This window comes from Chionomys nivalis, chromosome 5, assembly GCF_950005125.1.
Source record: "Chionomys nivalis chromosome 5, mChiNiv1.1, whole genome shotgun sequence".
NCBI lineage: Eukaryota > Metazoa > Chordata > Mammalia > Rodentia > Cricetidae > Chionomys > Chionomys nivalis.
Window position 1 is genome coordinate 33,278,531 of NC_080090.1, and position 26,903 is coordinate 33,305,433.

General features: G+C 46.5%; 1 protein-coding gene across 1 annotated transcript in view; it reads left to right on the forward strand.

Moving 5' to 3' along the window:
• Nucleotides 1-26,903, forward strand: part of Frmpd2 (FERM and PDZ domain containing 2) — a 113,931-nt gene that overhangs the window by 70,110 nt on the left and 16,918 nt on the right. Inside the window, exons 17-28 of the mRNA XM_057770006.1 lie at nucleotides 2,047-2,141; nucleotides 4,787-4,879; nucleotides 5,986-6,093; nucleotides 6,181-6,297; nucleotides 9,448-9,620; nucleotides 12,057-12,095; nucleotides 13,908-14,009; nucleotides 16,909-17,002; nucleotides 17,959-18,044; nucleotides 19,768-19,915; nucleotides 23,437-23,651; nucleotides 26,690-26,788. Of these exons, the coding sequence (XP_057625989.1) occupies nucleotides 2,047-2,141; nucleotides 4,787-4,879; nucleotides 5,986-6,093; nucleotides 6,181-6,297; nucleotides 9,448-9,620; nucleotides 12,057-12,095; nucleotides 13,908-14,009; nucleotides 16,909-17,002; nucleotides 17,959-18,044; nucleotides 19,768-19,915; nucleotides 23,437-23,651; nucleotides 26,690-26,788 (1,369 nt within the window). The remainder of the gene's footprint in view (nucleotides 1-2,046; nucleotides 2,142-4,786; nucleotides 4,880-5,985; nucleotides 6,094-6,180; nucleotides 6,298-9,447; nucleotides 9,621-12,056; nucleotides 12,096-13,907; nucleotides 14,010-16,908; nucleotides 17,003-17,958; nucleotides 18,045-19,767; nucleotides 19,916-23,436; nucleotides 23,652-26,689; nucleotides 26,789-26,903) is intronic.

A 26,903-nucleotide genomic window follows, 5' to 3' on the forward strand; every position in this document is an offset into this window, starting at 1 on the left:
CTGTTCTTCAAAGGGTACCTGGAGACAGTGCCCAAGCCTCTCTCAGGTCCTCCCTGGATGTTGGGATATTTTTCTTCCCTTGAGCCTATATCTCTCCCTTCAGTGGGCTTCTAGAGGGCAGGCCCATCTCTTACTCATATACCTTACAAGACCAGGCCTGGTCTCTAGTTGGTTCTAATCAAATTTGGTTGGACTTGTCAAGGACCAGATGTAAACAAGAGTAAATACAGAATGAGGCGGCTCCCTGCTGGGAAAGAAGAGCTTTTGTTTGTCCCTGCTCCCCCCCACAAGCCCTGCCTCCCAAACCTGGGAACCCTGAGAGGGTCCACGCATGGCTACCTGTATCTGCTGCAGTCCAATTGTCTAATCCACATAGTAAGGGCAGCCTCCCTGGTGTTCGGGACAAGCTAAATGACACTGGTCTGGTGGTTGCCTGTCCAGGAGGCCCAATGCTGGCTGTTTCCAGAGCTCTGAGTACTTGCACACATACACACACACACACACACACACACACACACACACTGGCATCTGCTTTTAAATTCTGCACTCTGCTTTTTTTTTGAGTGTGTTTTTGAGGGATCCTGGGTCACTTGGTTCATTATCAGTCTACTAGAGTCTAGAACAATCTTTGCTGATTGGAATAATATATGCACTAGTCTGTTTTCTGTTGCTGTAAAAATGATTAACAAGGCTGGGCACCTTAAGAGAAGAAGGGTTTAGGCAGCTTGCATTTTGAAAACTGATAATCCAAGCAGCATGGTGATGGTTAGTTCTGCAGGACCCTCTGCTCCAGCCCATAGCAGATGATTTCACAAGAATGCATGTTAGACTCAATGGAAGGACAGGGCCAGGAGCCAGGCTAGTCTTGCCCTTTTAAAGCAACTCTGTGTCATAGAACTAACTGGGGTCCTATAGGAACTAATTGGGGTCCTATGGGAACTAATTAATCCTTTCCAAGGAGGGTATCCCCAGTGATGTAATCATATCCCACTAAGCCCCTCTTTATAAAAATCCAGTCACCTCCCAGTAGCATCTCCCCACCTGCCCCGAAGGACCAAACTTTCAACAGCTGAACCCTTGAACCCTGGGGAGGAAATGACATCAGAACCATGCCAGTACACATTTAGTCAGCTGAACACCTGCTCAAAAACTCCTGGATACCAAGGGGGACTCCAACTCACTCCTCCTGATAGATGCGTGAGTATGCTGTCCTCAAGGAACACAGCGTAAGTGGGGTTGCCTGACCCTTCTAGGGACTTTTAACTGAAAGCAAGAGCAAACAATAAGCCATTAGGAGAGCCACCACAGCTCTGTATGGCTACTGCTAGAGTTTGGCGACTTCATGAGCCTGGGAAATTGGAAGATGACTCCTATTTTATGACTGAGGAAATGGGGTTCTGTAGCAGAGCTGTGGGCCACTTCCCCCTGCCTGGCTCCCACATGGCTAGCTTTACCCGAAATAATTACATGGAAACTGTATTCTTTTAAACACTGCCTGGCCCATTAGTTCCATACTCTTATTGGCTAATTCTCACATCTTGCTTTAACCCATATGTAATAATCTGTGTAGCACCAAGAGGTGTGGCTTACCAGGAAAGATCTTAACATGCGTCTGTGTTGGGTGGGAGAATCGTGGTGACTGCCTGACTCGGCTTCTTTCTCCCAGAATTCTGTTCAGTCTACTCCGCCTACCTAATTTTCTGTCCTATTAAAGGGCCAAGGCAGTCTCTTTATTTAACCAATGAAATTAACACAAAACAGAAGACTCTCCCCCATCAGGGTTCTACAGTTGTTGCATAACAAGCTAAGATGGACAGTGGAGGTCCATGTGAGGTCTGGGTGACCATGAGAAGCCCTCTGGGACAGCGACCCTAATAACATTCCTGCTTGTTTTGTACTGCTCACTAGGCTAGCCTGTGGTGTAGCTGGTCTAAGGGTCTACTGAATTATTTGGCACAAGGCTTTCTTCTTCAAGCCACACTCACAAATGGCCAAGGTGGCCCCTTTCAGGAGCTCCCAGTTTTATGTTTCCATCTTTCCCTTCAGCCCTTACACTGGCCGAGAGCAACCGAACAGCATCACTTCGATTCAGAAGCCAAGTCAGCCTCTCTCTGGGACAACTGTCCAGAATATGTGCACAGGTACCGAACCTTGGCCAGGTGTGGGAAGGGTGGCTCTTTCCAAACTTTTCCCACCTCTTTAGTTTGTCTCCCAAAGAAAGCTCACCATTGTCTTGCTTTACAAATTCTTCTCAAAACTTTTCGGAGCTGAGAAGGCCTATCCTAGTTAACATCTGGCCTTGGGTGGTGCACAAATCCAGAAGGGGAGAGTTTTGGGGAGGTGGTTTCCAAAACTGTGGTTGAGTATGAGGAATATCACCCCTACTGCTTCTCATGGACTCCCAGTATCTCCCAGTGCTCCCCAGAAAGCATCCATAGGGACATAGGGAGGGCAGTATGTTTACCTCTTCAAGCTCAGTCAAAAGTGAAGACAGAGGTGCTGTAACTAAGAAGACTACTGATACTTAAAGGATGTCAAGCCAGAAGCCACATCTGGAAGCCACCACAGCTCTCTGCGATTAACTAAACTGCCTGCCTGCCAGACTCAAGCATGGTCCCTGGGGAGGAAAGACGTGAATTGCTTGTGGTGGTCGGCCACCAGTGGGAGATTTTCCCACAGGAATTATGTCATACCCCAAGACTCCAGCTTTCTAGAAACAGCATTAGGGTTCTGCTTTGGGTCTCCTCTAGTCATAAATTTGGAAAGTACACCAGGACAAGCAAGCTGGGCCATCAGTCCCTACACTTTGGTGAGTGGATGGCTCAGCAGTTAAGAGCACTGCCTGCTCTTCCAAAGGTCCTGAGTTCAATTCCCAGCAACTACATGGTGGCTCATAACCATCTGTAATGAGATCTTGTGCCCTCTTGAGGTCAGTTGTCCTCATCAACGCAGACCATGAAACCCAATATTGACAGTTTGAACAGAACAGCCATATACTGGCTGCCCATGCATGCTTCAGCATTGCCAGGGCATACATTTCATTCATTTTCATTTCAGAGACCCATATTATCTTTCCGTTATTAGAACAAATTTCTGAGAGAAGTCAGTTTAAAAAGAGGAAAGGTGGGAAGGCAGAGGCAGGGGATCTCTGTGAGTTGAGGCAAGCCTAGTTATATATCAAGTTCTGACCCAGCCAGGGCTACATAATAAGATCCTACCTTAAACACAATAAAAGAAAGAAAACATTTGTTTTTACCCATGGCTTCAGAGGTATCAGTCCAGGTTGTTGGACCCCATGGCTTTGTGCCTGTGATGGTAGATCGCATCATAGTGGGAGTGGATGATGGGTGAGGCCTGTTCACTAATGAGAGTTGGGAAGCAGAGAGACAAAGAGACAAAGAGACTGCTATTGAGTATCCTTTTCAAGAACCATCCATGCGAATATCTACAGACATTTAAGGCACCCTCTCTTAAAGGTTGTATTACCTCCAGACCTCCAGTAGCGACACACAGTGGCAACAAAACTTTCAACTCATGGTCCATTGGGGGACATTCGAGATTCAAGCTATTGCAAGACTCATGGGGGAGACTTTGCTGTCTCATCTCTGTGTTTCAGTTCCAATTGTCACTGACAGGAAGTACAGCCCCCACTTACCCTTTATCTTGTCTCAAGATGTGTGCAGGATTCTAGCCATAAATGAAGGACATTGAGCCTATAATTCGTGATCCTAGAGAAGCTAAATAAGAAGGTGAACCCAAAGAAAAACATATAGGCATCCTCCTGAATATTAACCTTCATCAGGCGATGAAGGGAGACAGAGACAGAGACCCACATTGGAGCACCAGACTGAAATCTCAAGGTCCAAATCAGGAGCAGAAGGAGAGAGAGCACGAGCAAGGAACTCAGGACCGCGAGGGGTGCACCCACACACTGAGACAATGGGGATGTTCTATCGGGAACTCACCAAGGCCAGCTGGCCTGGGTCTGAAAAAGCATGGGATAAAACTGGACTCGCTGAACATAGCGGACAATGAGGACTACTGAGAACTCAAGAACAATGGCACTGGGTTTTTGATCCTACTGCACGTACTGGCTTTGTGGGAGCCTAGGCAGTTTGGATGCTCACCTTACTAGACCTGGATGGAGGTGGGTGGTCCTTGGACTTCCCACAGGGCAGGGAACCCTGATTGCTCTTAGGGCTGATGAGGGAGGGGGACTTGATCGGGGGAGGGGGAAGGAAATGGGAGGCGGTGGTGGGAAGGGAAATGGGAGGCGGTGGCGGGGAGGAGGCAGAAATCTTAAATAAATAAATAAATAAATAAAATATGTGTGCAGGAAAAAGGTTAGGTGAGCATGGTGGCTCATGCTTACAATCCAAGTGCAGGGTGATCAAGAGTTTGAAGCCAGTGTTGGGTTCATAATAAGTTGCAGGTCAGCCTGAGAAACAGAGAGATCATGTCTAAAAAATAGCAAGAACTAGAGGTTTAGCACAGTGACAGGACATTTGCCTCACATCTTCAAAGTCCTAGGTTCCATCTCTAACACCAATGGGGAGGGCTAAGGTGAATCACTCAGAAAGTGGACACCATCGGCCATCCTGCCACGGTCTCTGCTCCTGCAGCCCAGTCTTGACGGGCAGTGGCTCGGTTGTAGTTTGGTGAACTGTGCTCGCCAAGCCAATGGGAGATTTGCTGTGACCTGTTCTTGCTTGTATGTGTGTAGTTTTGTTGAGTTCCAACTGATTCGGGGGAGAAACCCAAATATGGTGCTTTGATTCTCCACCAGGGTCACAGAACAGCGGGAGGAAGAGCTGTATGGGAGAATCCAAGCAAGACATCGTGTCTGTAACGCTGAAGCGTGATCCACATCGTGGCTTTGGTAAGAGGACTTCCTCCGCTCATCGAGCGGGGACAAGCACCATTCATTGCCCCAATCTGGCCTCTTCTCTTCTATCTTGTGTTTCTCAACAATCCCTTCCACTGTTTCCTTCCTTTCAGTGCCTGCAAAGAACACAAACACTTTTGGTACAAAAGATTCATTGCAAGTGCTGTATTTTTTGGATGCATCTAAGCACATGATAAAAATAAAATCCCCCTTCCCCACACACCTTGCACGAGGCTTTCTCCAGTATAAACAGGTTGGAGAGGAGTAGACAATCTTTTGTATCTTCAATTATTGGCCACATTTAAAAATCCTTAAAAACATGTAAGAAAAAAAACCCCACTGAGATGGGGTATTTGGTTAGAGATCATCTTTCCTGGGACTGGGGAGATGGTGCCACTGATGAAACGCTTGTCATGCAAGTGTAAAACCAGAGTTTAGATTCCCCAGCACACACATAAAAAGGTTGGGTGTGTGTGGTATTATGCCTGCAATCCTGGCACTCAGGAGGCTGAGCCAGGGATTCCTCCAGCAAGCTGGCTAATTTGACTAGCTGAAATCAGTGAGCTTTGGATTCAGCGACAGACAGACAGCTTCAACAAAGTTAAGGGACAAAAGCTCACATGATGGCTCACAACCATAACTTCAATCTCAGGAGATCTGATGCCTCATTCTGACCTCCACAGGCATTACATACATGTGGTACAGAGACATACATGTAAGTCAAACACCCATAAACAGAAAAAAAATAGAGAGCAATCCAGGAAGACTTCAGACATCAAACTCTGGGGCTCCACATGCATGAACACACATATGCATGAGAATTTACACACATGTAAAATACACACACACACACACACACACACACACACACAGAGAGAGAGAGAGAGAGAGAGAGAGAGAGAGAGAGAGAGATGATGGATGCAGACAACCTCAAGTCCTGTCACAGCCAGCTGTGTTGGAGGGCTGCATTTCTAGCATTAGCTATTGTTGGTAAAGGGAGGTCTCACTCAGATGCAGTTATCAGTCATGCCACTTGGTAGCTATTGAGCCACAAAGTCATTAAACATCATCTTATCATTACATGCCATCTTGGATTACAGGTTTTGTCATTAAGGAGGGAGAAGATACAGACCAAGCAAAGCCTGGCATTTTCATATCTTCCCTTATACCTGGGGGACCAGCAGAAAAGGCTAAAGTGATCAAACCAGGTACACCTTAAGTTAAATCACCAGAGATGTCTTAAGTGACCTTTCTTATTTCCTTGCTGGAGTTATTGAATCTTTTTTTTTCTCCAGGAGGGAAGATATTAGCCTTGAATCACATCAGTCTTGAGGGCTTCACGTTCAACATGGCAGTTAGAATGATCCAGAATTCTCCTGACAACATAGAATTAATCATCTCACAGTCAAAAGGTACATTTCATCTTACTTTCAGCAATGGAACAGCCTCCTCTGTTACCACCATGGGCACAAAACACAGAGCTCCATGTAGGTCTTTTATGTAACTCCATGCAACCTGTCCTGTCTCACAAGGAGGCAACCCAGCGGCACAAATCAGTATGCTGTGTAATCTCAGAGCCAGAGCAGGGTCACATGATTGCATGTCTTTCTGAAAGGCAGCAGCCTCCTCATTAGGTGTGGCTGGATACACCCAGTGTATATGCGTTCCCACCTGCTCTCCTTGCATGATGGGGAGGGAGTTCTTATTGACGCTCGAGTCCAAGATGTCTACAGCTGGGCTCAGCTGGAGCAGTCACCTGTGCATCTGGGAAGGAGGGTGAGGTTGTCTTTAGTTTACATCTGCACAGCAAGCACCGTATTCTTGCTGTGCAGCTCCAGATCAACCCGCGAAGTCCTTGTTGTCTAAGCCTTCTTTACTTAATCTCTTGACTTAAGAACAATAGCCAAGCAACAGACGTTTAGGCCAAAGAATAATGTTATGTTTGTTTGGGGACATTTTGGTGGGTTCTTGATAGAGGGAAGGGCAAGGGGCTGACACCTCTCATCATGATGCTTTTTAGCCTGGGCGAGTTTGTAAATTACAGAAGGTAGCCTACACACTCATCTATTAATGCAGACACTCCACCTGCTGTGCCCTTGGAGAACCAGTCTCATGTGCATGCATGCACACTCCCCTGGCGGCTTCCTCTCACCCTCACTGCAGGTAGCTGCACTAGGGTCTTTCCCCATTCTTCAGGGTCCAGCCCCAGCATTTCCATCATGCCAGTCTCAAGATCATTGTCTCTGTTAGATGTCACAGTGCTGACACTTCTTAGGGAGGCAGGTCAGTAATATTGGGCTTTTCCTTCACACTTTTCACATTGAGGGCATTCAGTTCTCCTCTTGTGTTGTCGGGCAAAAATTTCAGACGATCGAATCACAACTCAGGGTATCCCAAGGACAGCCTATCATGGTGGTCAAAATGATAAAAATTGGGATCCAAAATCTAAGTGCTCCGACCACAGTCTTGTATTAGAATTCCAGACAATAGGTGTGTCCACTGCCTGGCAGTTATGTGCCATTTCCCTGGGGTGGCCCATTTACATGTCAGAAACATGACATTCCATAGTTGGTATTTCTGCTGAGCTGGTCTATTGCTGGGAGAAAAGGTCTAGTGATGGTCTTCTGCTAAGGCAGCTGTTCTAGACTGGACCCTAGGAGCCAGCAGCTAACAGCGCATTATGAGCAACTATGAAAATCCATTATAAACTGGGTTGTAGTCACCCACAAAAGGTCAGGGCCCCCTAGAGCAATGGAACTGATAGAATGACTGTATATTGTCAAAGGTTTTTTTTTTCAGACTGGCTTAAGTGATGTCGGCTGGCAATGGTGGCTGCCTGCATGCTGAAGGGGATGAGGACAGGGGCTGCTTACTTAGTCCATGAGACTGGAGGCTTCCACTGTCCCATTTGCACCGAAGGCCTGGAGGACTTTTGGGAAGCCACTGTCTTCAGTTCACACTGCAAGGTTAAGGAAGGATACTCAGAAGCCAGGAGAGAGGGTCCAGAAAGGGAGCGGTGTTACTTTCCCTTCGGTCTCCACTTCTGGGCCAGGGCCAGAAGGTGCCATCCACTCTGAGGAAAGGCTTAGCTCTCAGTTAACCATTCCCGGAAATGCCCTCACTGACCTGCCCAGGGGTACCGCTCTTAGCTGACTTTAGATCCCATCAAGTTCCAACGTGATTAACCAACACGGTTGACTCCTAGCTTTCACTTCTGTTACAAAGAACAGTGGAACAGGCAACTTTTCAGGTCTAAAGTCTGGTTGTCTGCTCCCACGAAGGGCATGGGAGAAAGTGAACAGATGTTTGTAATAGTGCCCAAAGGACACTGGCAGAGGACTCCAGTATTACAGACTGGCCCCCTTATACACACACACACACACACACACACACACACACTCACACACACACACATACACACACGCATGCACACACATACTGTACTAAATAAACTTAGATTTGGATAACTCAAGACCAAATTTATTAAATCAAACTCATTGGATATGTGAGCTTGTGCACTTCCCTGGGTGCTAGTAAGCTGTATCAAAGCAGGAAATCTGCCTGTGTGTTCCTGCCTCTAGATCTGAAGGAGCTCTGTTAGCCTTTCTCCAACACGCATCTGCTGAGTCACTAATATTGTATTAGCATGTCAACAGTAAACATGTTTGCTGGTTTATATATGCCTATCTATATATGTGTGTATTTGAGCATACATATGTATGTACATACACATCTTTATATATACATATAGAAACCTAAGTCTATGAATAATCTCTTTTTTACTAACCCTATAATATTATGCTACTGACGTATCTATTTTAGATATAAAGAAATCAAAGGCCAGAAATGTTATCTTACTCTAGGTTTTACCTATTGATCCCTATCTCACGTTTTTATTCGTTGTTCTATGCCAGTTAGAGTAAGCAGGAATCCATGAGCATCCATCTCTCAGAGGAGCCCAGAGCCTGGTATTACCAAATATAGCCCAAGGATGCTACATGTTGGTCATTTTGTCACATGCTGGTAACAGCTGTGCCCCTCATGGCTTTGCAGAAGGTCAGAGCTAAGAGAAGTCCCTCATGTTGAGTATGGGGTTTTGGACAAGTTAGTTTATCCTTTTGATTCTGTTTTAATTAATTCATTAAATAATTAATCTGATTCTAATTAAACTGAGATAACATCTTCCTGGTGGCCTCTTGAGAGGATGAAAAGATCTCATTCCTCTCTCCTCTCCCCTCCCCTCCTTTCCTCATCTCTTTTCTCATCATATCCCTTCCCATCACATGAATGACAGGAGTTTCATAAAGAGGGGCTGACATTCTTCACTATCCTTGCTCGCATGTTTTCATAACTGGAAAACACAAATGACTTCTATTTACATTTCTGATCACTTCTAAAATCTTCTCTTTATTCTGAATGTAACATTCTTCATGAAATGTTGAATTCAGAGCATCCTCTGCAACTCTAAAAGCTCTTGTCACTCAAGGAAAATTCTGTGTGTCATAGGATGCTACCAATATGCCAGTCTTTCCAAGTATTGACCTCTTGGCTTGTTTTTGTAGGTGTTTGTGGAAATATCTCCAATGAAGAAAAGAATAGTACAGCAAGTTCTGGCACATTCTGTACTGATATCCTGAGCAATGGGTGCCAGGGAAGAGAGTCAGCACACACACGTGACCAGAACGGAAATGCCAGAGGACCAGAAATGGCTCAGGTGCAGAGTTCATCACCCAGGCAGGGGCCTCCATCCTCCCTTCTATTGTTAAAGATGCTAATCTTCTTGGTCTACGATCTAGAATCTAGAAGAAAGAGAATAGTCTGTGGAGTCCAGTGGCCCTCCCACATCCTATGCTGTCCTGTGCTCTTGATGTGTCCTGTCAAGCAGCTACAAGTTGCTTAACCTCTTCCCAACATGGGAAGCAGGAAGAGCTACTGACACAGGGGGCAGGGCTCAGTTGGAGCCTCAAATCCTACTCGTTTATTAGAACTATTTCTCGTAATGACAATGTGAGGGGGTTAATTGGTGCTGGGGCAAGGCATGTACCGCTAGATGTCTTATAATCTTGACTTCTAATTGGTCCTTGAGCTAGTAGCTAAATAGTTCCGTGTTTACCATTGCCCCCTGGAGCAAGAGAACAAAGTGTGGCTTTGGCTCCAGTCTCTGTACTGCATTGCCTGCTCTCTTCTTAGTTACTGCTAGACAAGTCCCCCATGGCCTCTCAGGTCCACCCTTTTCTTTTGCTCTAGTTCCCTTGCAGCTTATGTTCATTGGCTGTTTTAGTTGATTCTGCCTGGAAGAAGCTTTGACACAAGCCTGAAAAATTCTACCAAAAATAGGGATAAGCGTGCCACTGGCCATGTGCTGGCATAGGTGGGCACCCCCTCAGTGATGAACAGAGAACCTACCAGCTAATATTTACTAGGGGATGACTTCCTGGTTTCCATCATCCTCTTGCCCCTCTCTGCTCCAGGTTCGGAGTAGCTACAGAATCTACTGCTTCTACCCCAGGCTTAGACGCTGCTCACTGCTTTCTCTAAAAACTGCCAGGACCTTTGAAACAGACTTGGTATTAACTCTCCTCCCTGGCCCAGGCTGAGTACGTAGACCTTCTCATTCTTTTTGGAGCTTCTAGACAGGTTGCTCTATGTCTCCCATGTTTCTCTCGTGGAGGAAGAAGAGTGATGTCTGACCACAAGGACTTCAAAGATGAAGCCTGTACTCACCAGTGAGCAGCTGTTTGGGTTTCTCACTTTGGCCCAAGTATTGGGGAAAATGGTACTTGAGCTTATCACTGCTAAGCTGTGGCATTCAAGTGGTTTTCATTTTGTGAACCACTCCCAAGGGAGGGCTAGCCATGCATAGCCACAGGACAAGGTGGAACTCCACATACTCTTTCCAATCTAGGTGGGGCTACTGCTTCCTCCTGACTCAGTGGCTTCAACCAAGCAAAGTTATCTTTCATTCCACAGATACTTGTCAACCACTGCATATGTATGAGGCTCTGGTCAGCTGCTAATACAGCAAAGAACTGAACAGAGACAGGTCTCTCACTCACAGTTCAGAGAAGCATGCTATGGGCATCGTGCGGAATTATTGGATAGGGCCCTTGAGACACCGGCTTGTTGGCAAGAAAAGAGCATACATGCTTACTGAATATATGTTATACAGGAGATTTTGTCTGGAAAGAAGACCCACAGATACAGTTAAACCGAGGTGTATTCTATAGGAGGTTTGGTGTAAATAGAGAACTGTAACTACGCAGAAAGCAGGAGTCAACTGGGGGACATGTAAAGAGGCTGTTAGTTTGATTCTCTGGATCCCTGACACTTAGCCTTTGCAGTTTCCTCTGGGCACAAGGAAGGTACTTCTTACATGAGGACCTTATGCCTTGTTCGGGGAAAAGTTGGAAAATCCTTGGCTCCAATGACGTGCTTCAGGTTAGAAGAGCCAGAGGAGGCCAGAGACTTGCCTACTCACGCTGCTTCACAGGTTCCTTAAAGTAGGAGTCATTTTACTGCGTGGCTTTGTTATTATGTCGTATGTTCTGTCCCCAAGCACTAAGGTCTGGCATGCAGTAGGGATCTTTTATTGTTAATATCTTCTTAGTTGGCCATGATGCTCATTCACACAGCGCAGGCATGATGAGCTGGATGCAGCTGGACTCAGAGGTTCACCCCTGTAATCTCAGCATTTGGGAAGCTAAGGTCAGAGCTGGGCATAGTCAAAGAGAATAATAATGATAGCAACAGTCACCTGCTTATGTGTTCAGCAGTATCCTGGGCACTTTATATGAGAGATCTCACAAAAGCTTGGTGACAGTTATATAAGGTAGTATGACTGTCAACTCCTCCTGGTGTGTTTTTACCCAGGGCCCAAAGATAAAAGGATTGTGCTAAAACTCCAGGGAGTTAGTGGTAGATCTGAGTCCGCAATCCATGGTGTTGGATTTGAGAGCAGAAACCATGTTCTCAGACTGCTCTTTAGAAGGCTCCCTTATTTCAGGACTCAGCAGAAGACTCTGTAGGGTGGGAAACCTGCAAGCTGGTTTTAGGGGCAGTTGAGAGGGGACTGAACATCTGTAGGACCTACATCGTCAGGTTCTTGGAACTTGTGACCAGCTTTGTGGCCAGATAACCAGTGATGTAGTGATATCACATGCCCACTTCGGATCTCATCCATGCACTTGTTTCATTCCTTAAGATTCAAGGAGTGTGGAGTCCTCGAAATACCTGACGTTTCCTCTGTTCTATACGAAACTCTCCTGAAGCTCTTCTGTTGAAATAATGATTTTTAGTTTACTTCAGCTTATTGATTTTCCTGTGAGTTAATAGTATTTTCAACATAGACCAGGAATCTCAGAATATAGAGCACATAGAGGCACTGGAGCATGGACAGCAAGGGGAGCATTTTCTGTCTAGAGGCAATGGTCAGTCAGCTTAGCACAAGCTGTGGAAACTCCAGCTGTGCCCTTGAGCTTATGTGTAGCACAAATAATAAAAATCCAGAGACAGATATTGGGGTTCAACCTGAAGATCAGAAAAGCAAAGCAGCCAACCACTGGTCCTTACCTCTACCTCAGACCGAAGATGGGCGATCCTGCCCCCACGAATCCTCAGACTGAGACTGAGACCCATCTCCTATATTTCTGGAATTAATGGTGTGCACCATCACTGTCTGGCCTCTATGGCAAACTAGTGTGGCTGCTGGGAATAACAGTGTGTGCAACCACTGCCTGGTCTGTATGGCAGACTAGTGTGGCTGCTTTGCACTGACCTTCAGGCAAGCCTTATTTATTAATGCACAGATAATATACCACAATACTTACGTTTCAGCCGAACCTCGCTTTGTGTTCCAGTTTTTCCTATACCAGCTGCATCTCTGAGGGTCCAGCTGATAACACTCCCTTTAATCATAGCTACATGAACTTATTACCACAAAAGTTATTGGTTATGTGATTGGGAATCTTCTTGCTAAGAGACTCAAGCCCCTTAGGCAGCAATTCAACGTGGGCAGGTGGGTCTCATCACTGTCTCCAGGAACTTGCATAGTAGTGCCAGATCCTTGTTCCCCTTTCTGTTGCCCTAATAAAATGGGTGAATTACAAGCAATGGTTTCTTTGGATAATGCTTTGGCGGCTGGGACTGCCCGGATGGAGAAGCCGCATCTGGTGAAGGTTACTGTGTTGTGTCATGTATAGTGGGAGGCCTGACGTGAGGGAGAGTGTGCATGAACGTGAAAGACAGAAGGAAAAAATGGGGACAAGTTCCTCCTTTTTATGCATAGGCTCTTCTCACAGCAATGCAGTCATGAGGCTTCATGGCATAATCCCTAAGAAAGATTCATCTCTTAATTATATCAATTGTAATTAAATTTAAGGATGATTTGTGGAGGAGGTGTTCAGACCACAGCATAACCCTGGTCATAACAGGTGTTCAATAAATGTCTCAGGAATAGTTGAATGGATGAACAAGTCTTATATAGTTATTGCCACAAGTACTAAGGAAATTGCCTGATTACATGATATGATCTTTTCAATAAACCCCTCAGCTACTGAAAATCAACCACAACATGGCCAGTCTAGCTAAGAACGGTCAAGAGTCCTCCTGAGATTTGCTTTGCCTCCAGGAGTTGCTGTAGGTCTGGTAGCCAGCATGCTGTACTTGGCTGCCATCATGTGTTGAGTGATAGAGGAAGGACCTGAACAGCTTCAGTGATGACATGGATGTTTGCCAAGTGAGTGCAGACAGGAAGTTTCTGCATTCCTCCAGTCCCTGACACGTACCAGGACTTTCACAGTCACGGTAGGAGGCACTCTCGGAGGCCAGTTATATGGATTAGGAAATGGGGGAGAGGGGGTCCGAGAGAGTCCCATGGGAAGGAATTGATAAAGCTGGAGAAGTCTCTCTGGGCCCAGCAGTGCTGGAGGCAGTGCTGCTGGCTCCTGGTAGCGAATGAGAACTGAGTATTTGCAGAGGTAGGGTATGTGCCTCATGGCTTCGTTCTTCTGTTTGTTTGGGACAGGCTGCTGGTTATTGTCCTCCATCGCCTCTAGAAACCAATGCTGGTGAAATCTACTTTGTGGAGCTGGTTAAAGAAGATGGGACCCTTGGATTCAGTGTGACAGTAAGACTTTTTAGGGAGCTTGGAAAAGAGTAAAAGGCTATCCATCTGGAGCCTTGGAGGGCATTCTGCCCCGATAATGTGCTCATTGTGTTTAAGTGCACATTGTAAGTAAGGGAGAAACTGAGCTTTCTGTAGGGAGTGAGAATCAAAAGTCAAGCTGGGAGACAGAACCACTTGAGCTTGTGCTGTGGGCAGGTTCTGAGGAAGAGCAACAGAAGAAAGAGGTGATGGGAGAGAACCTGGGTAAAGTTGTCTGGCTTCAAGCTTCAGCTGGACAGCAAAAAGAGGCAGTAAGGCAGAGCTTCATGGGTGGAAACGGAAGGTGAGTGGAAAACTCACTGTCCTCCCAAGGAAGATTGACATAAACTTGTGCTCCATCTTTCAGAGGCCAGGGCAAAGTTCAGTCTTTGAGGTTTTCCACGCGTTGAGATTTTCCACGCGTCTGACATTTTTACTCTGGCTTTTGAGCTTCACTGGCAGATGTCTAAGGAGGGAGATTCCCTGTGTAACCAATCTCCTAAGGGCACAGTAAGTGGTGTCTACAAAGGTGGTGCACACAGATTCAGAGGGTTGGGGAGGCGCTGCTTGCATTAGTGAACACTGAATATGACCCATAACTTAGGACCTTGGGATAGGGCTGGACTTCCGGGATGACACTGTTGAATTCAAAGAAATAGAGTGGAAATTTCTAGTGTATAAGAAAATGTCAAAGACAGTGAAAACTTTCCACAGGTAACCAAGAAAAGAGTGAAGAGAGCATGCCTTGCTTCCCTTGTGCATCTAGAGCAAGGATCCTTGAGTTGCTAAACCGCCAGCAGATGACTTTAACACTGGGAAACGGGCTCATGCATCCATAGGGACTGAACAGTCTGGGACTAAAATGGCCAATTTATTCTTGGCTTGATCAAACAATCCCATCATGAGACACCAAACACAGCAATTTTTCATCTAAAAAACTTGCTAAAATTTAGATATTCAGATATATGCATATGCACATGCCAACGGGAGATTGGTGATTTCTTTGGGCTAGCAAAAACACTGATTGTCTCTGGAGAAGTTCCATTTAAAAATCATCATTGAAATGTCTCCCTTAAATCCAAATGGCCATTAAACAAATAAAAGACACTGAAACCCATGAAAAGCTACTGGACGATACAGGCAAGTTAAAGGGAAACTTTAGAATTTATAACTGTCACTTTAGCCAAATATAGCTGGTGTGACACAGAAAAGGGTACTGTCACACTGAGCTGGTGGAAATGTGAATCATTACACACACATTCACGTTAGGACACAAGCTGGCAAATCTACTGTAATGAAAAAAATGCACATATTCTGGGCCCACAGACACAGAAATGTGGATCCCACTGAGAAAGGCTGGGCGTGTGAATGTGTCGGGTGCTGTGTTGCCATCAGCGACAAGCGCATTGAAGACACTGAGTACAGATCAGCTGAGAAAAGGTTGCTTGCGCTCTGGCACACTACATAGAATCCAAACTGTCCCCAAGACAAAGGAATCAGTACTAGCTCCACCCACTAGAAAGGTTTCCACCAGGTATTCCTTGAGAAGAAAGCCATATGGAAAATATTGACTACGAGCCTGTGTTTTTTTTTGTTGTTGTTGTTGTTTTAAATGTTTATTTATTTACTTATTATGTATACAATATTCTGTGTGTATGCCTGCAGGCCAGAAGAGGGCACCAGACCTCATTACAGATGGTTATGAGCCACCATGTGGTTGCTGGGAATTGAACTCAGGACCTTTGGAAGAGCAGGCAATGCTCTTAACCACTGAGCCATCTCTCCAGCCCCTACAAGCCTGTGTTTTGCACAACACTTAACCTAGCTGAGCTGGATTGGTCTGTGTTTGTTAATCAGACACAACAGCTACTAAATAGCACGGCACAGACTTAAATCTGTTTCCCTGGGATGGGAGAATTGCATGGTTTCCTCTTTAAGGGCTCACTCCTGTGACCTAAAGACTTGCACTCTGCCCCACTCTCGTAGGTTCCACTGCCTTTCAATAGTGCCGAGTCAGGAGCCATGACACAAGGCCTGTGAGGGACAGTCAAGATCCAATATAAACAGAGTGTCTCCGCAGGCTGGCTTGGCTGTCCATTGTCAATTCTATGTGATTGAATTAGTAAGGAGAACATCAAAGAGAGGTGGTTGAGTGCATATTCACTATGATTGTGTTGTTAGGAGTGAGGTAGGAAGTGGAGGCAGGGAAGGAGTAAGAGACTGACCAGGAATGAAAATACCATGAATAAAATATCAGTCTTTATGCATGTTTACCTTTATAAAGTAAATGGGAATAAAGAAGCAGCCTTGGAGCTTGATCTTCTGACCTGTAGGTTCATACTCTATTATCAAGTTTAAAAAAACAGATTGCAGAAACAGGCACAGTGGCACATGCCTGTAACTTTACGATTTAGGACGCAGGAGAGGACCTGGGTTCAATGCTAGCCTGGGCTATATAGATCCTGTCTTAGGAAAAAAAATAAAAGAGTTGCAAGATACCGATAGGTTAAACTTATTTTTCCTCCTGAATTTGTAAACATGCAAACATACAGGGTGTGCCAAACACAAGTCCTCAGCCCTTAGGGCAAGCCCACTTACGCTGCTTGCAGCACACAGATCTTGTGTACCACACAGGACTCCGCTTGTGCCCCCTGTGGCTTGGCTTGGTTTGGTTTTGTCACTCAGCCTATATTGCTATGGTCTATGGTCTGTGTAAACCTGACCTGCTGGCTCACTGGGGACGAGAGTTTGTTGGGGTGAAGGGAGAAGACTGTCAGTGTGGGCTAGATCATTGTGGGGAGAGGTGGGTTCTCTTGGGAGGGAGTTTGGAGGCATCCCGGACGGGATAGATGGGTTTTGTGTATTGTCTTGTGTTTTGTAGGGTGGCATTAACACAAGTGTCCCTCATGGAGGAATCTTTGTCAAGTCTGTAATTCCTGGAGGCCCAGCTGCCAAGGAAGGACAGATCCTACAGGGTGAGGGCCATATCATGCTGGGAGTTCTGCTTTCTGTGGTTTTGAACCCTGGCTGAGAGGGGAAGCTCAGGCCTTGTTCATTTCAGTTTTAGAGCCCCCTGTTTCTCCAGGGCCTGAGGTCTTTGCCTGGGAAGGGTGTGGGGGGGATTTCATCTGCTTCACCCATCTGATCAGTTGGCAGTGGTCTAAAGCCCATAATAAAAATCAAGTAGGAAATGTAAGAGAAACTTGCTTCTGGGGGAGGACAGGGCCAATACCGGTGACACTACTTGAGCATGGATGGCATTGTGAGCTGTGAGCTTTCTCTATGCCCTCCTCCAGAAAAAAAGAGCTGCCATTGGTGACCTCACTTCAGGTGGGGGATATCATGAGGTGCCCTCCTCTAGGAAACACGCTTGGCATTGGTGACCCCACTTTAGAACAGGGGCACTGTGAGTGTTTTCTCTGGCCTGGATCGTTTATTGTTGCTCTGAAGGAAAGAGTGGTTTTTCTTCCCCGAAACTGTGCAACTGAACCAGAAAAAGCCACTGAAGATATTGTTTATCTCTGTTTCCCCTTGAGCTCCAGTATTTCTAGCATCAGCTATTGTTTCCCTGACCCTTATTTGAAATAGAAAACATCCTCGGGATATAAATATTACCCCTAGTGAGTTGAAAATGTTTTAAAAAATAGTTTCACAGGAGAATGGGAGGAAAGGCAAGGGTGACAAGACCTGACTTGGCCATTCTATGAGCCAATAATAGACAGGCTTTCAAGTCCTTGCTCTGTCATATGCCTCAGGAACAGGCCCAGGGGCACAGCAGTAGAAAGGCAGCTGATGCTCAGGCTCATGCAGGCTCCTGCTGAGCCCAGGGCCACCTGGCAGCTCTGCTTCCTACCTCATAGGCAGGAGTCTTACAGAGAGTTCTTCTAGCATCCCTGGGGGACAGGGTACATGACCAGCACTCCTTTTCCAGGTGACCGGCTTCTGCAGGTGGATGGAGTGAGTCTGTGCGGCCTCACTCACAAGCAGGCTGTGCAGTGTCTCAAGGGTCCAGGGCAGGTGAGTACGTCATTCCTGGGGACCTTTCCTTACTCCCAGAGCTTCCCAGCAGCTGTCTCCAGGTAGGAGCGAGGCAGCCGAGAAACAAAACAGGACTTTTTAAGTCTCCTTTTCCTTCTTTCTCACTCTTCATCTCAACACCATTTTTCTATGAGAATGTGAAAGCCAGGAGGTGGCAGACAGATGTTCTAAAGTAGAAAACCTCACACCCTTTAAATAGATTTGGAAAGCATATAGTTGCTTGCTTTGATTTGAGCCTCAGACAGCAGAACAGAACTGAGGCAGAACACAGGCTCCTGGCAGCTGGCTCTGGCTGTACCCCTGCCTGTGCCAACCACATTGACCAGGGCAAGCACCTGCAGTCAGGCCCTAACTCTTGCACACTTTGCCCACAGTGACCCGTGTCTCCCTGATCATGTCCTTGTCTGTCACCCTGCATGTACTTATACCCACCAGGACCTGAGTTGGGTAGTACTGGGTTTCTGTTCACTGTAGTGAGGTAGAGATTCAGGATACTGGGAACGAGAGTTGCTCACTGCACCCTGTAGTCTGTGTGATGCCCATGCAGAGTTCCAGGATTATCACGGGGCTGTTGTCTGACTTACATGGGAACCCTTTATTTGTTCGGGTATCCAGAGCCACTTATTTCTGTGGCTTTCTCCTGGTGATAGAGGAGTTAACAGGGAGGGAAAAGATTCCAGTTGCCCTCTACTCAACTGCCAGGTACAGCTGAAGCCTCGCCTCATATCTTCAGAAGGGCTCATAATTACTTAGCACCGTCTGTTTATTAGGCCCTCTTTATGTACATGGTTAGAGAAAACATGTCTGGACACCTGCACAGTGACAAGTAGGTATTGCCCCTGTGGGGTCTTGGGCCTGGTGCTGAATGATAGTGGCAGCAGAATGATGGCATCAGGGTCAAGTGCCCCAAATGGAAGCTTGGCACTTCTAATTCACTTCCTGGTGATGTCCAGCCACTGCGTTCGAACCATTTTATGTAATGACAGCATGAGATGCTGTCAGGAAAAGGATAAGAAATCAAGCCAGAAAAAATAGAGGAGGGTCGATCAGCATGGGCCTGGGAGACCATCCCGTGGTTTGGGATTCAGATAATCAGAGATACTGGGGACTCTTGACTGGTCGTTGCAAGTTCAGTTTTGTGTCTTAGACCAGTTCACTCATAACCATGCTGGGAGTGGACCAAAGAAATGGAAATGGGCCGGCAAGCCAGGTTAGAGCTTGCTGCAGTGTCCCTGGCAGTGGAGAGGGAACAGAGAGGTTCCAAGGGAGTTACTTTTGCTGGAGAACTCATAAGCTTTAAAACCAAAGGAGCACGGAGGCAGAAGGGGAGAGCTGGAAGGCAGAAGGGGAGAGCTGGATGACTCCAAGTATGGCCCCTTGAGATGCTAATGGGGGATGACTCCAAGGTCCAAAGGATCATAGACAAAGGGAGGAACACTTTAAGGAGAATGAGGAGGGCGGGGAGAGCAAACTCGGGGCAGAGGAGGCAAGCTTGCCACCGAACGTGCCGACACTGAGGTACACACATCACCTCCAGCGGCACTTGTCTGGTTACCGTTGCATCTGCCAATCTGTACCCAGTGAAGGGCAAGGCTAGATTTGAGAAGCAAATAGAGCAGCTTAGTGGAAGCAGCAGAAAATGAAGAAGCCTCTGTGGTTGCCGTGTAACGTGCAAATTGAGTCTGTCCACTCATCTTTCTAGGTGGCACGGCTAGTCTTAGAGAGGAGAAGCCCCAGGATTGCGCTACCGAGTCCTTCCGCTGATGACAGGATGGGAGATGTGCACATGGCTGTTTCCCTGGTAACAGCCCGGTCTGGCAGGCCTGCAAGCTGTGTCTCAGTGACAGATGGTAAGAGGAGAGAGAATTAAGCATTGCTATTGTCATTATCATGTACTGCTGTAGAATTGTAAGGTCAGAGGGGAAAGATAGGGAGGCTTTCTCTGTGTTAAAAAAAAAAAAAGACAGCAGCGTGGCTCATGATCATTGTCTGAGGTGTTGGGAATGTTCTTTGAAAAACAAAAATACATTGTACCCATATGACTACCACCAATAATTCTGCTCCCAAGCCTTGTGCAGTTTCCTGATCACCCTCCTGAATATTCATGTCTGTACACAAATATTTAGGGATGAAACGGAGGTAAAAGGGTCAGGAATTTTCAAATACAATTGGTTCTACATTCCAGCCAGGCACTTGCAACAGAGACATTCTGGAACTGGCAATCAGGAAGCTAGCCCTGTTAGTAGCATCCTTTAGACATCATGGGACTGACTCAGCAATCAGGAAGCTAGTCCTGTTAGTAGCATCCTTTAGACATCATGGGACTGACTCAGCAATCAGAAAGCTAGTCCTGTTAGTAGCATCCTTTAGACATCATGGGACTGACTCAGCAATCAGGAAGCTAGCCCTGTTAGTAGCATCCTTTAGACATCATGGGACTGACTCAGCAATCAGGAAGCTAGCCCTGTTAGTAGCATCCTTTAGACATCATGGGGCTGACTCAGCAATCAGGAAGCTAGCCCTGTTAGTAGCATCCTTTAGACATCATGGGACTGACTCAGCAATCAGGAAGCTAGTCCTGTTAGTAGCATCCTTTAAGAAGTTAGAGCTGTGACAAGCTAGAGGGGCACACTCCATCTCTTGCTGGGCTGCTTTTCTGCATGTCCTTGTGATTTTGTTTCCTGCTGGGAAAGGCCTGTTTCCACAGAACAGCATGGGTTGGAGCTTACCATATCCCACTCCTTCTGTAGGGGTTGCTGTGGCCATGCTATAGGAACTTTGAGGCAGCTTGGATGCATGGTGATGATGTCATCCTTAAATCAAGGCTGCCTCTTCTCCCCCTGACTCCTCCATGTGCTCACTGCAAATGGAAACTTCAGACAATGAGCTAAACACGGAGCGGCTGAAGTCATTGTGGCAATGGCAGACGCGCTCATGCCACAGACCTCACTCTCTGCTTCAGTTATTTCCTTTCTTGCTCCAGTGAAAATGTACAAGCCAAGGCTCTGTCACTCTGTTCACTGCTTACCTTCTCAACTAGTGAAGACAAGCCAGGAGAAGCCTGGAGACTCCCTTCGGTTACTAGACTCCCAAGATGCCCAACGCTGTGTCCATCTCTGCAGTCCAGAAGAGACTGGTTGTATGGTCAGTGTACATGGCCAAACAAAATGGCAGGGAGAACATTCTTCAGAGTTGACTGTCATTGTCTCCCTGATCTGTTTACATAAGATTTCATGTTGCATATACAACAACAGGATTAAGATCCCACATCTCGATGTATATGTAATACAAGCTTTCCTGAATGCTATAAGCAGACAGTGTATGTCTAAAGCTCCATCCTTACATATAAATTTAGTTGTTGATATTTAAAGACTTAGTACAGCAAACACCTGTCATGTGTGACTGACTGCTGAACATTTAAAACATTGGGATTAGTGGGACCGAGTGTGAGTCAGGAACCTCTGAGGGAGCAGATCCGAGCCAGAGACTTCTAGGGACTGGGCCCAAGCCTCCATGGGAACAGACCCAAGCCAGGGACATCTGTGGGAACAGGCCTGAGCCAGCAACCTCCACGGGGGCAGGCCTGAGCCAGAGACCTCTAGGGGAGCAGCCCAAGCCAGGGATATCTGTGGGAACAGGCCTGAGTCAGCGACCTCAGTCAGAGCACGTCCGAAGCAACAATCTCCACAGTAGCAGGTAAAAGGGAACAACCACAATGGAGTGCTACACAGCAGAAAAAAATGACAATTGAAATTTGCAGGCAGCTGGGTGGTGGTGGCGCATGCCTTTAATCCCAGCACTCGGGAGGCAGAGGCAGGTGGATCTCTGTGAGTTCGAGACCAGCCTGGTCTACAAGAGCTAGTTCCAGGACAGGCTCCAAAACCACAGAGAAACCCTGTCTCGAAAAACCAAAAAAAAAAAAAAAATTGCAGGCAAATGGATATATCTAGAAAACACCATATTGAGTGAGGTAACCCAGACTCAGAAAGGCAAATATCACATGTACTCACTCATAAGTGGTTTTTAGACATAAAGCAAAGGAAAACCAGCCTACAATTCACAATCCCAGATAACCTAGACAGCAAAGAGGACCCTAAGAGAGACATACATGGATCTAATGTACATGGGAAGTATAAAAAGACAAGATCTCCTGAGTAAATTGAGAGCATGGGGACCATGGGAGAAAGTTGAAGGGGAGGGAAGAGGATGGTAGGAAAGGGGAGAAAAATATATAGCTCAATGAAAACAATTTTAAAAAAGAAAAATGAATTTTAAAAAGTAACAAGCTTAAAAAAAGTAAAAATAAAAAATTAAAAACATTGGAATTGTGGCAATCCAAATGCAGTGAACTAGAGTTCAAAGATTTAGTCTGCAAGAAGAATGAAGATGACCTCAGTCATCTTTTATGTTGATTGCATACTGATGTGGCAGTCATTTAGATATGTAGACAGTCTCTGACATAGCATGATGAGGGTGTGAAGTCACACATCTTCAGAGGAGGCCATGCTTGGAACTTGGGTCTCTCATTATGATGCTGGGATGTGTGATAAGATGTGGCTTAGAACCACTGTTGCCAGGGAAACTGCAGCAACTGTGTTGCTATTCTAGGATGCTGGGCAGGTTAGGGTCATTCAGTGCACTCTCAACAGTCTTTCTCATAGATTTACCAGGAGTAATCCCTTTGTAAATTGAGGAGCACCTGTATTGAGTTCAATGCAATATATATTATTTTACTTGTTTTTTTTTTTCACTTTTTTTTTAAATATTTATTTATTTATTATGTATACAATATTCTGTCTGCGTGTATGCCTGCAGGCCAGAAGAGGGCACCAGACCTCATTAGAGATGGTTGTGAGCCACCATGTGGTTGCTGGGAATTGAACTCAGGACCTTTGGAAGAGCAGGCAATGCTCTTAACCACTGAGCCATCTCTCCAGCCCCCTTTTTTTCACTTTTAAAAGCATGTAGCAGCTGGGTGGTGTGACACACACCTTTAATCTCAGCACTTGGGAGGCAGAGGCAGGCGGATCTCTGTGAGTTTGAGCCTGATCTACAAGAGCTACAGGACAGCCAGAGCTACACAGAGAAACCCTGTCTCAAAAATACAAATAAAATAAAATAAAAATAAATAGATAAAAGCATGTAGTTACTTGAAAGCTTTAAAAGGCCCTTTATGGTTTGCATTTACAATGTAGATTTTATCTGTATGCAGCACAGATTTGTCATGTGTGTGATGGACTTCGTCATTAAGTTAGTGCAGGAACAACTTCTCTGTAAGACAGAAGCCATCGTCTCCATGATGAGTCACAGGTCAAGGCCTGCTAGCTGTCACCCACCAAAGGGTCTATTTTCATGAATCCCCCTGTTACAGGTCCTACATTTGAAGTCAAACTGAAGAAGAACAGCAGTGGTTTGGGATTCAGTTTTGTGCAGATGGAGAGAGGGAATGGCAGCCATCTCAAGAGCAACCTTGTTAGGATTAAGAGGCTCTTTCCTGGGCAGCCAGCTGAAGAACATGGAGCCATTGCAGCTGGTGACATCATCCTGGCAGTGAACGGGAAGCCCATAGAAGGCCTTGCCTTCCAGGTGCTCAGAGCCCTGGGGGTGGGAAGCACAGATCTGGATGGGAACTGGGGGTGGAAAGCACAGATCTGGATGGGAGCTGGGGTGGGGAGCACAGATCTGGATGGGAACTGGGGGTGGGGAGCACAGATCTGGATGGGAGCTGGGGTGGGGAGCACAGATCTGGATGGGAACTGGGGGTAGGGAGCACAGGTCTGGATGGGAGCTGGGGTTGAGGAGCAAGATCTGGATGGGAATTGGGGGTGGGGAGCACAGGTCTGGATGGGAGCTGGGGGTGGGGAGCACAGATCTGTATGGGAACTGGGGGTGGGGAGCACAGATCTGGATGGGAACTGAGGGTGGGGAGCACAGATCTGGATGGGAACTGAGGGTGGGGAGCACAGATCTGGATGGGAACTGGGGGTGGGGAGCATAATCTGGATGCAAGCTGATATGCCATGTTTCTTTGAGGGCCATCCCCACAGAGAATACTTTGGGCACTTGCCTACAGAAAGCAATCAACAGGATATGCCCATACTTATTTTCTATCTTCGTTTTAAAATATATGACCTTAAGTAAGTATTGCTTTTCAGTAGGCCCCTCAGTGAACCTGAACTTGAAACCTGGCTTATGTTCTGGCTAATGGTCAATCTGTGCACATTCTAGGAGGCGAGGTAAAGCTGGAGGAACTAAAGAGGGTCCCTTTCCACTCTCCTTGAGATTTGTGCACTGAATTTATAGCTTTGCCTGTATGGTGTGGCATAGACTGTCTTAGTTTTATTTGTGATCAGAAATATGAGGGGCTGGAGAGATGGCTCAGTGGGTGAGAGCACATACTGCTTTGCAGGGCGCCTGAGTTTGGTTCTCAGCATCTGTGTCCAGTAGCCCACAAAGTCCTCTAGCTCCAGCTCCAGGGGATCTGATCCTTATTTTTTTAATTTGATCTCTGCAGGCACCTGCATTCACATGTACATGGTCATACAGAAACATACAGGTGTAGACATAATTAAAAATAAAAACAATATGTTAGTGAGGGTGGTGGGGAAGAGAAAGAAAGAGGAAGACCTGTAGTACAAAGTCCCAAGGAAATGTCTGTGTTAGATGGAGTGTTGGCAAAGGACTATTGTTGCAGGGGAGAGGTTGGCTTGTTTGTCCCAACTGCCCAGCTAGCTTAAACCTGAAATAACCACACAGAAACTGTATTAATTACAACACTGCTTTGCCATTAGCTCTAACTCTTATTGGCTAACTCTTACATATTAGTTTAACCCATCTCCATTAGTCTGTGTATCGCCATATGGCAGTGGCTTACCGAAGATTCTAACCAGCGTCCATCTCTGGTGGAGGATCCATGGCTTCTCTGACTCTGCCCTTTCTCCCAGCATTCAGTTCTGTCTACTCCACCTATCTAAGTTCTGTCCTATCAAAAGGCCAAGGCAGTTTTTTTATTTATTAACCAATGAAAGCAACACAAAAATAGAAGGACTTCCTATACCAGACTGTCATTGAAAAGACTTTAACAATGGTGTGAGCGTGTGATTGGGAAGTTAGAGGTGAGCATAGTAATGTGGAGTATAGCTCTCTACCTTTTCTGCCTCAGGGCATGAGAAGGTGCAGCTACTCAACCTTAAGAGACAGAATGGGTAGCAAGGGTTCACTGGCAGTGTGAGACCTTCACTGGCGGATGTAGTCATCCTGTGATGACCCAACAGAGGAAGACAGGAGCACACCAAGCGCCTTCTCTTCCCTGTCCCTCCCTCCAGCCAAGCCCATGTGGCTGCTTCATGCCGCCCACATAAGCAGGGTATTGTGTGAGACAGAGGAGCTGTGCATTCCCCAGAACCACCTGAGTTTAGATGACAAGTTCTCCTCTTCTAATGTCTGTGTGATCCAAGTGCAGATCTCTAAGTCACTGCTGGGGAACTTCAGTTCCCGAAGACGGTAGATATGGGAATGGTGTTGAGGAGACAGCTTTGTGTCAGGAAAACCACAGACTCTACTGATGATGAATCATGAAAGAAAAGCCCAGGCTTTTGTAGACATCCAAGGTCCGGGAAGAGGGGCTGTGAGTTTTGTGCCATGGTGACAAAATGCGTGAGGAAGCTGACATTACAAAGGGAAACTTAGTTTGTCTCATAGTTTCAGGGTTTTTAGCCCATGATCATTTAGTTCCACTGGCTATAGATCTTTGGTGAAGCAGACTTGATGATGGGGAATGTGGGGAAAAAAGAAGCTTCTCTCTGCGTGGCAGCTGAGATGGAAAGAAAGAGGAAAGGAGGGGGAGGGAGGGAAAAAGTGAAAGATGGGTGTTGTGTCTTGTGGGACTTTTGGTGAATCCTGAGACAATTGTGGTTGTCACAACTGATATGTACCGCTGTCATTTGGCGGGTAGAGAGACTAGAGATGCTGCTGAACACCCTTTGACCCGGTCCCCACAAAGAATTATCTAGCCCCAAATGTGGAAAGCCGGGGAGGTTGAAAGATCCTGGTGGAGACGAGCAATGGAAACCATGTTGGCACCATGTGCTCTGGCAGCGAGAGGGCACCTCAAGCACAGGTTCAGAATTGTAGAGGCTTAGGCTGTGTTACAAAGATGAGCCGGTGGGAAAGGGCAGTTTGAAAGGCAGTGGCAGGCGCGTGCAGACTCCGTGATCTGTATGGTTGGGGTGAGGAGGGAGGTGGCTCAGCAGGTGAGTGCACTTTGGAAAGACTACCCCTGGACAATGTAGAAGGAAGCAGGCAGGATCTTGAGAGAAGGCAAGGATCCTCAGAGGAGATGAAGTCATTGCAGTTCCACAGGGGAACAGCCCTTGGGCCTCAGCCTCATTATGAGGAGATTCCTGAAGTCCTCTGTGTATTGCTGCTGTGAGGTCCCAAGTTTGTGACTCCTGGATCCTGGGTATTTGGGGAGTTAAGCTTACAATGGTGTTTTCCCAAGTTCTCTGGAGCCAAGCTGTGGGTCAGAGTGCCAGGGGAGGAGGTTTCCTGGGAGCAGTGAATAGTACAAAGTAGGAACCCCAGTGAGGCAACCCCAGATATGACTGTGACTGGGTTTCTTGTAGGAAGTGCTCCATTTATTGCGTGGGGCTCCAGAGGAAGTGACACTGCTCCTCTGCCGACCCCATCCTGGGACACTGCCTGAGATGGAGCAGGGGTGGCAGGTAAGATATGGGTCCTTGTCTCTACTCAGTCACTTTCGACCTGGTGGTCCTGAAGTGGTCATCACTACTTTTGGGGATGGGGAGGGGACAACACCAGCCCTTTCCAGTGGGGGCA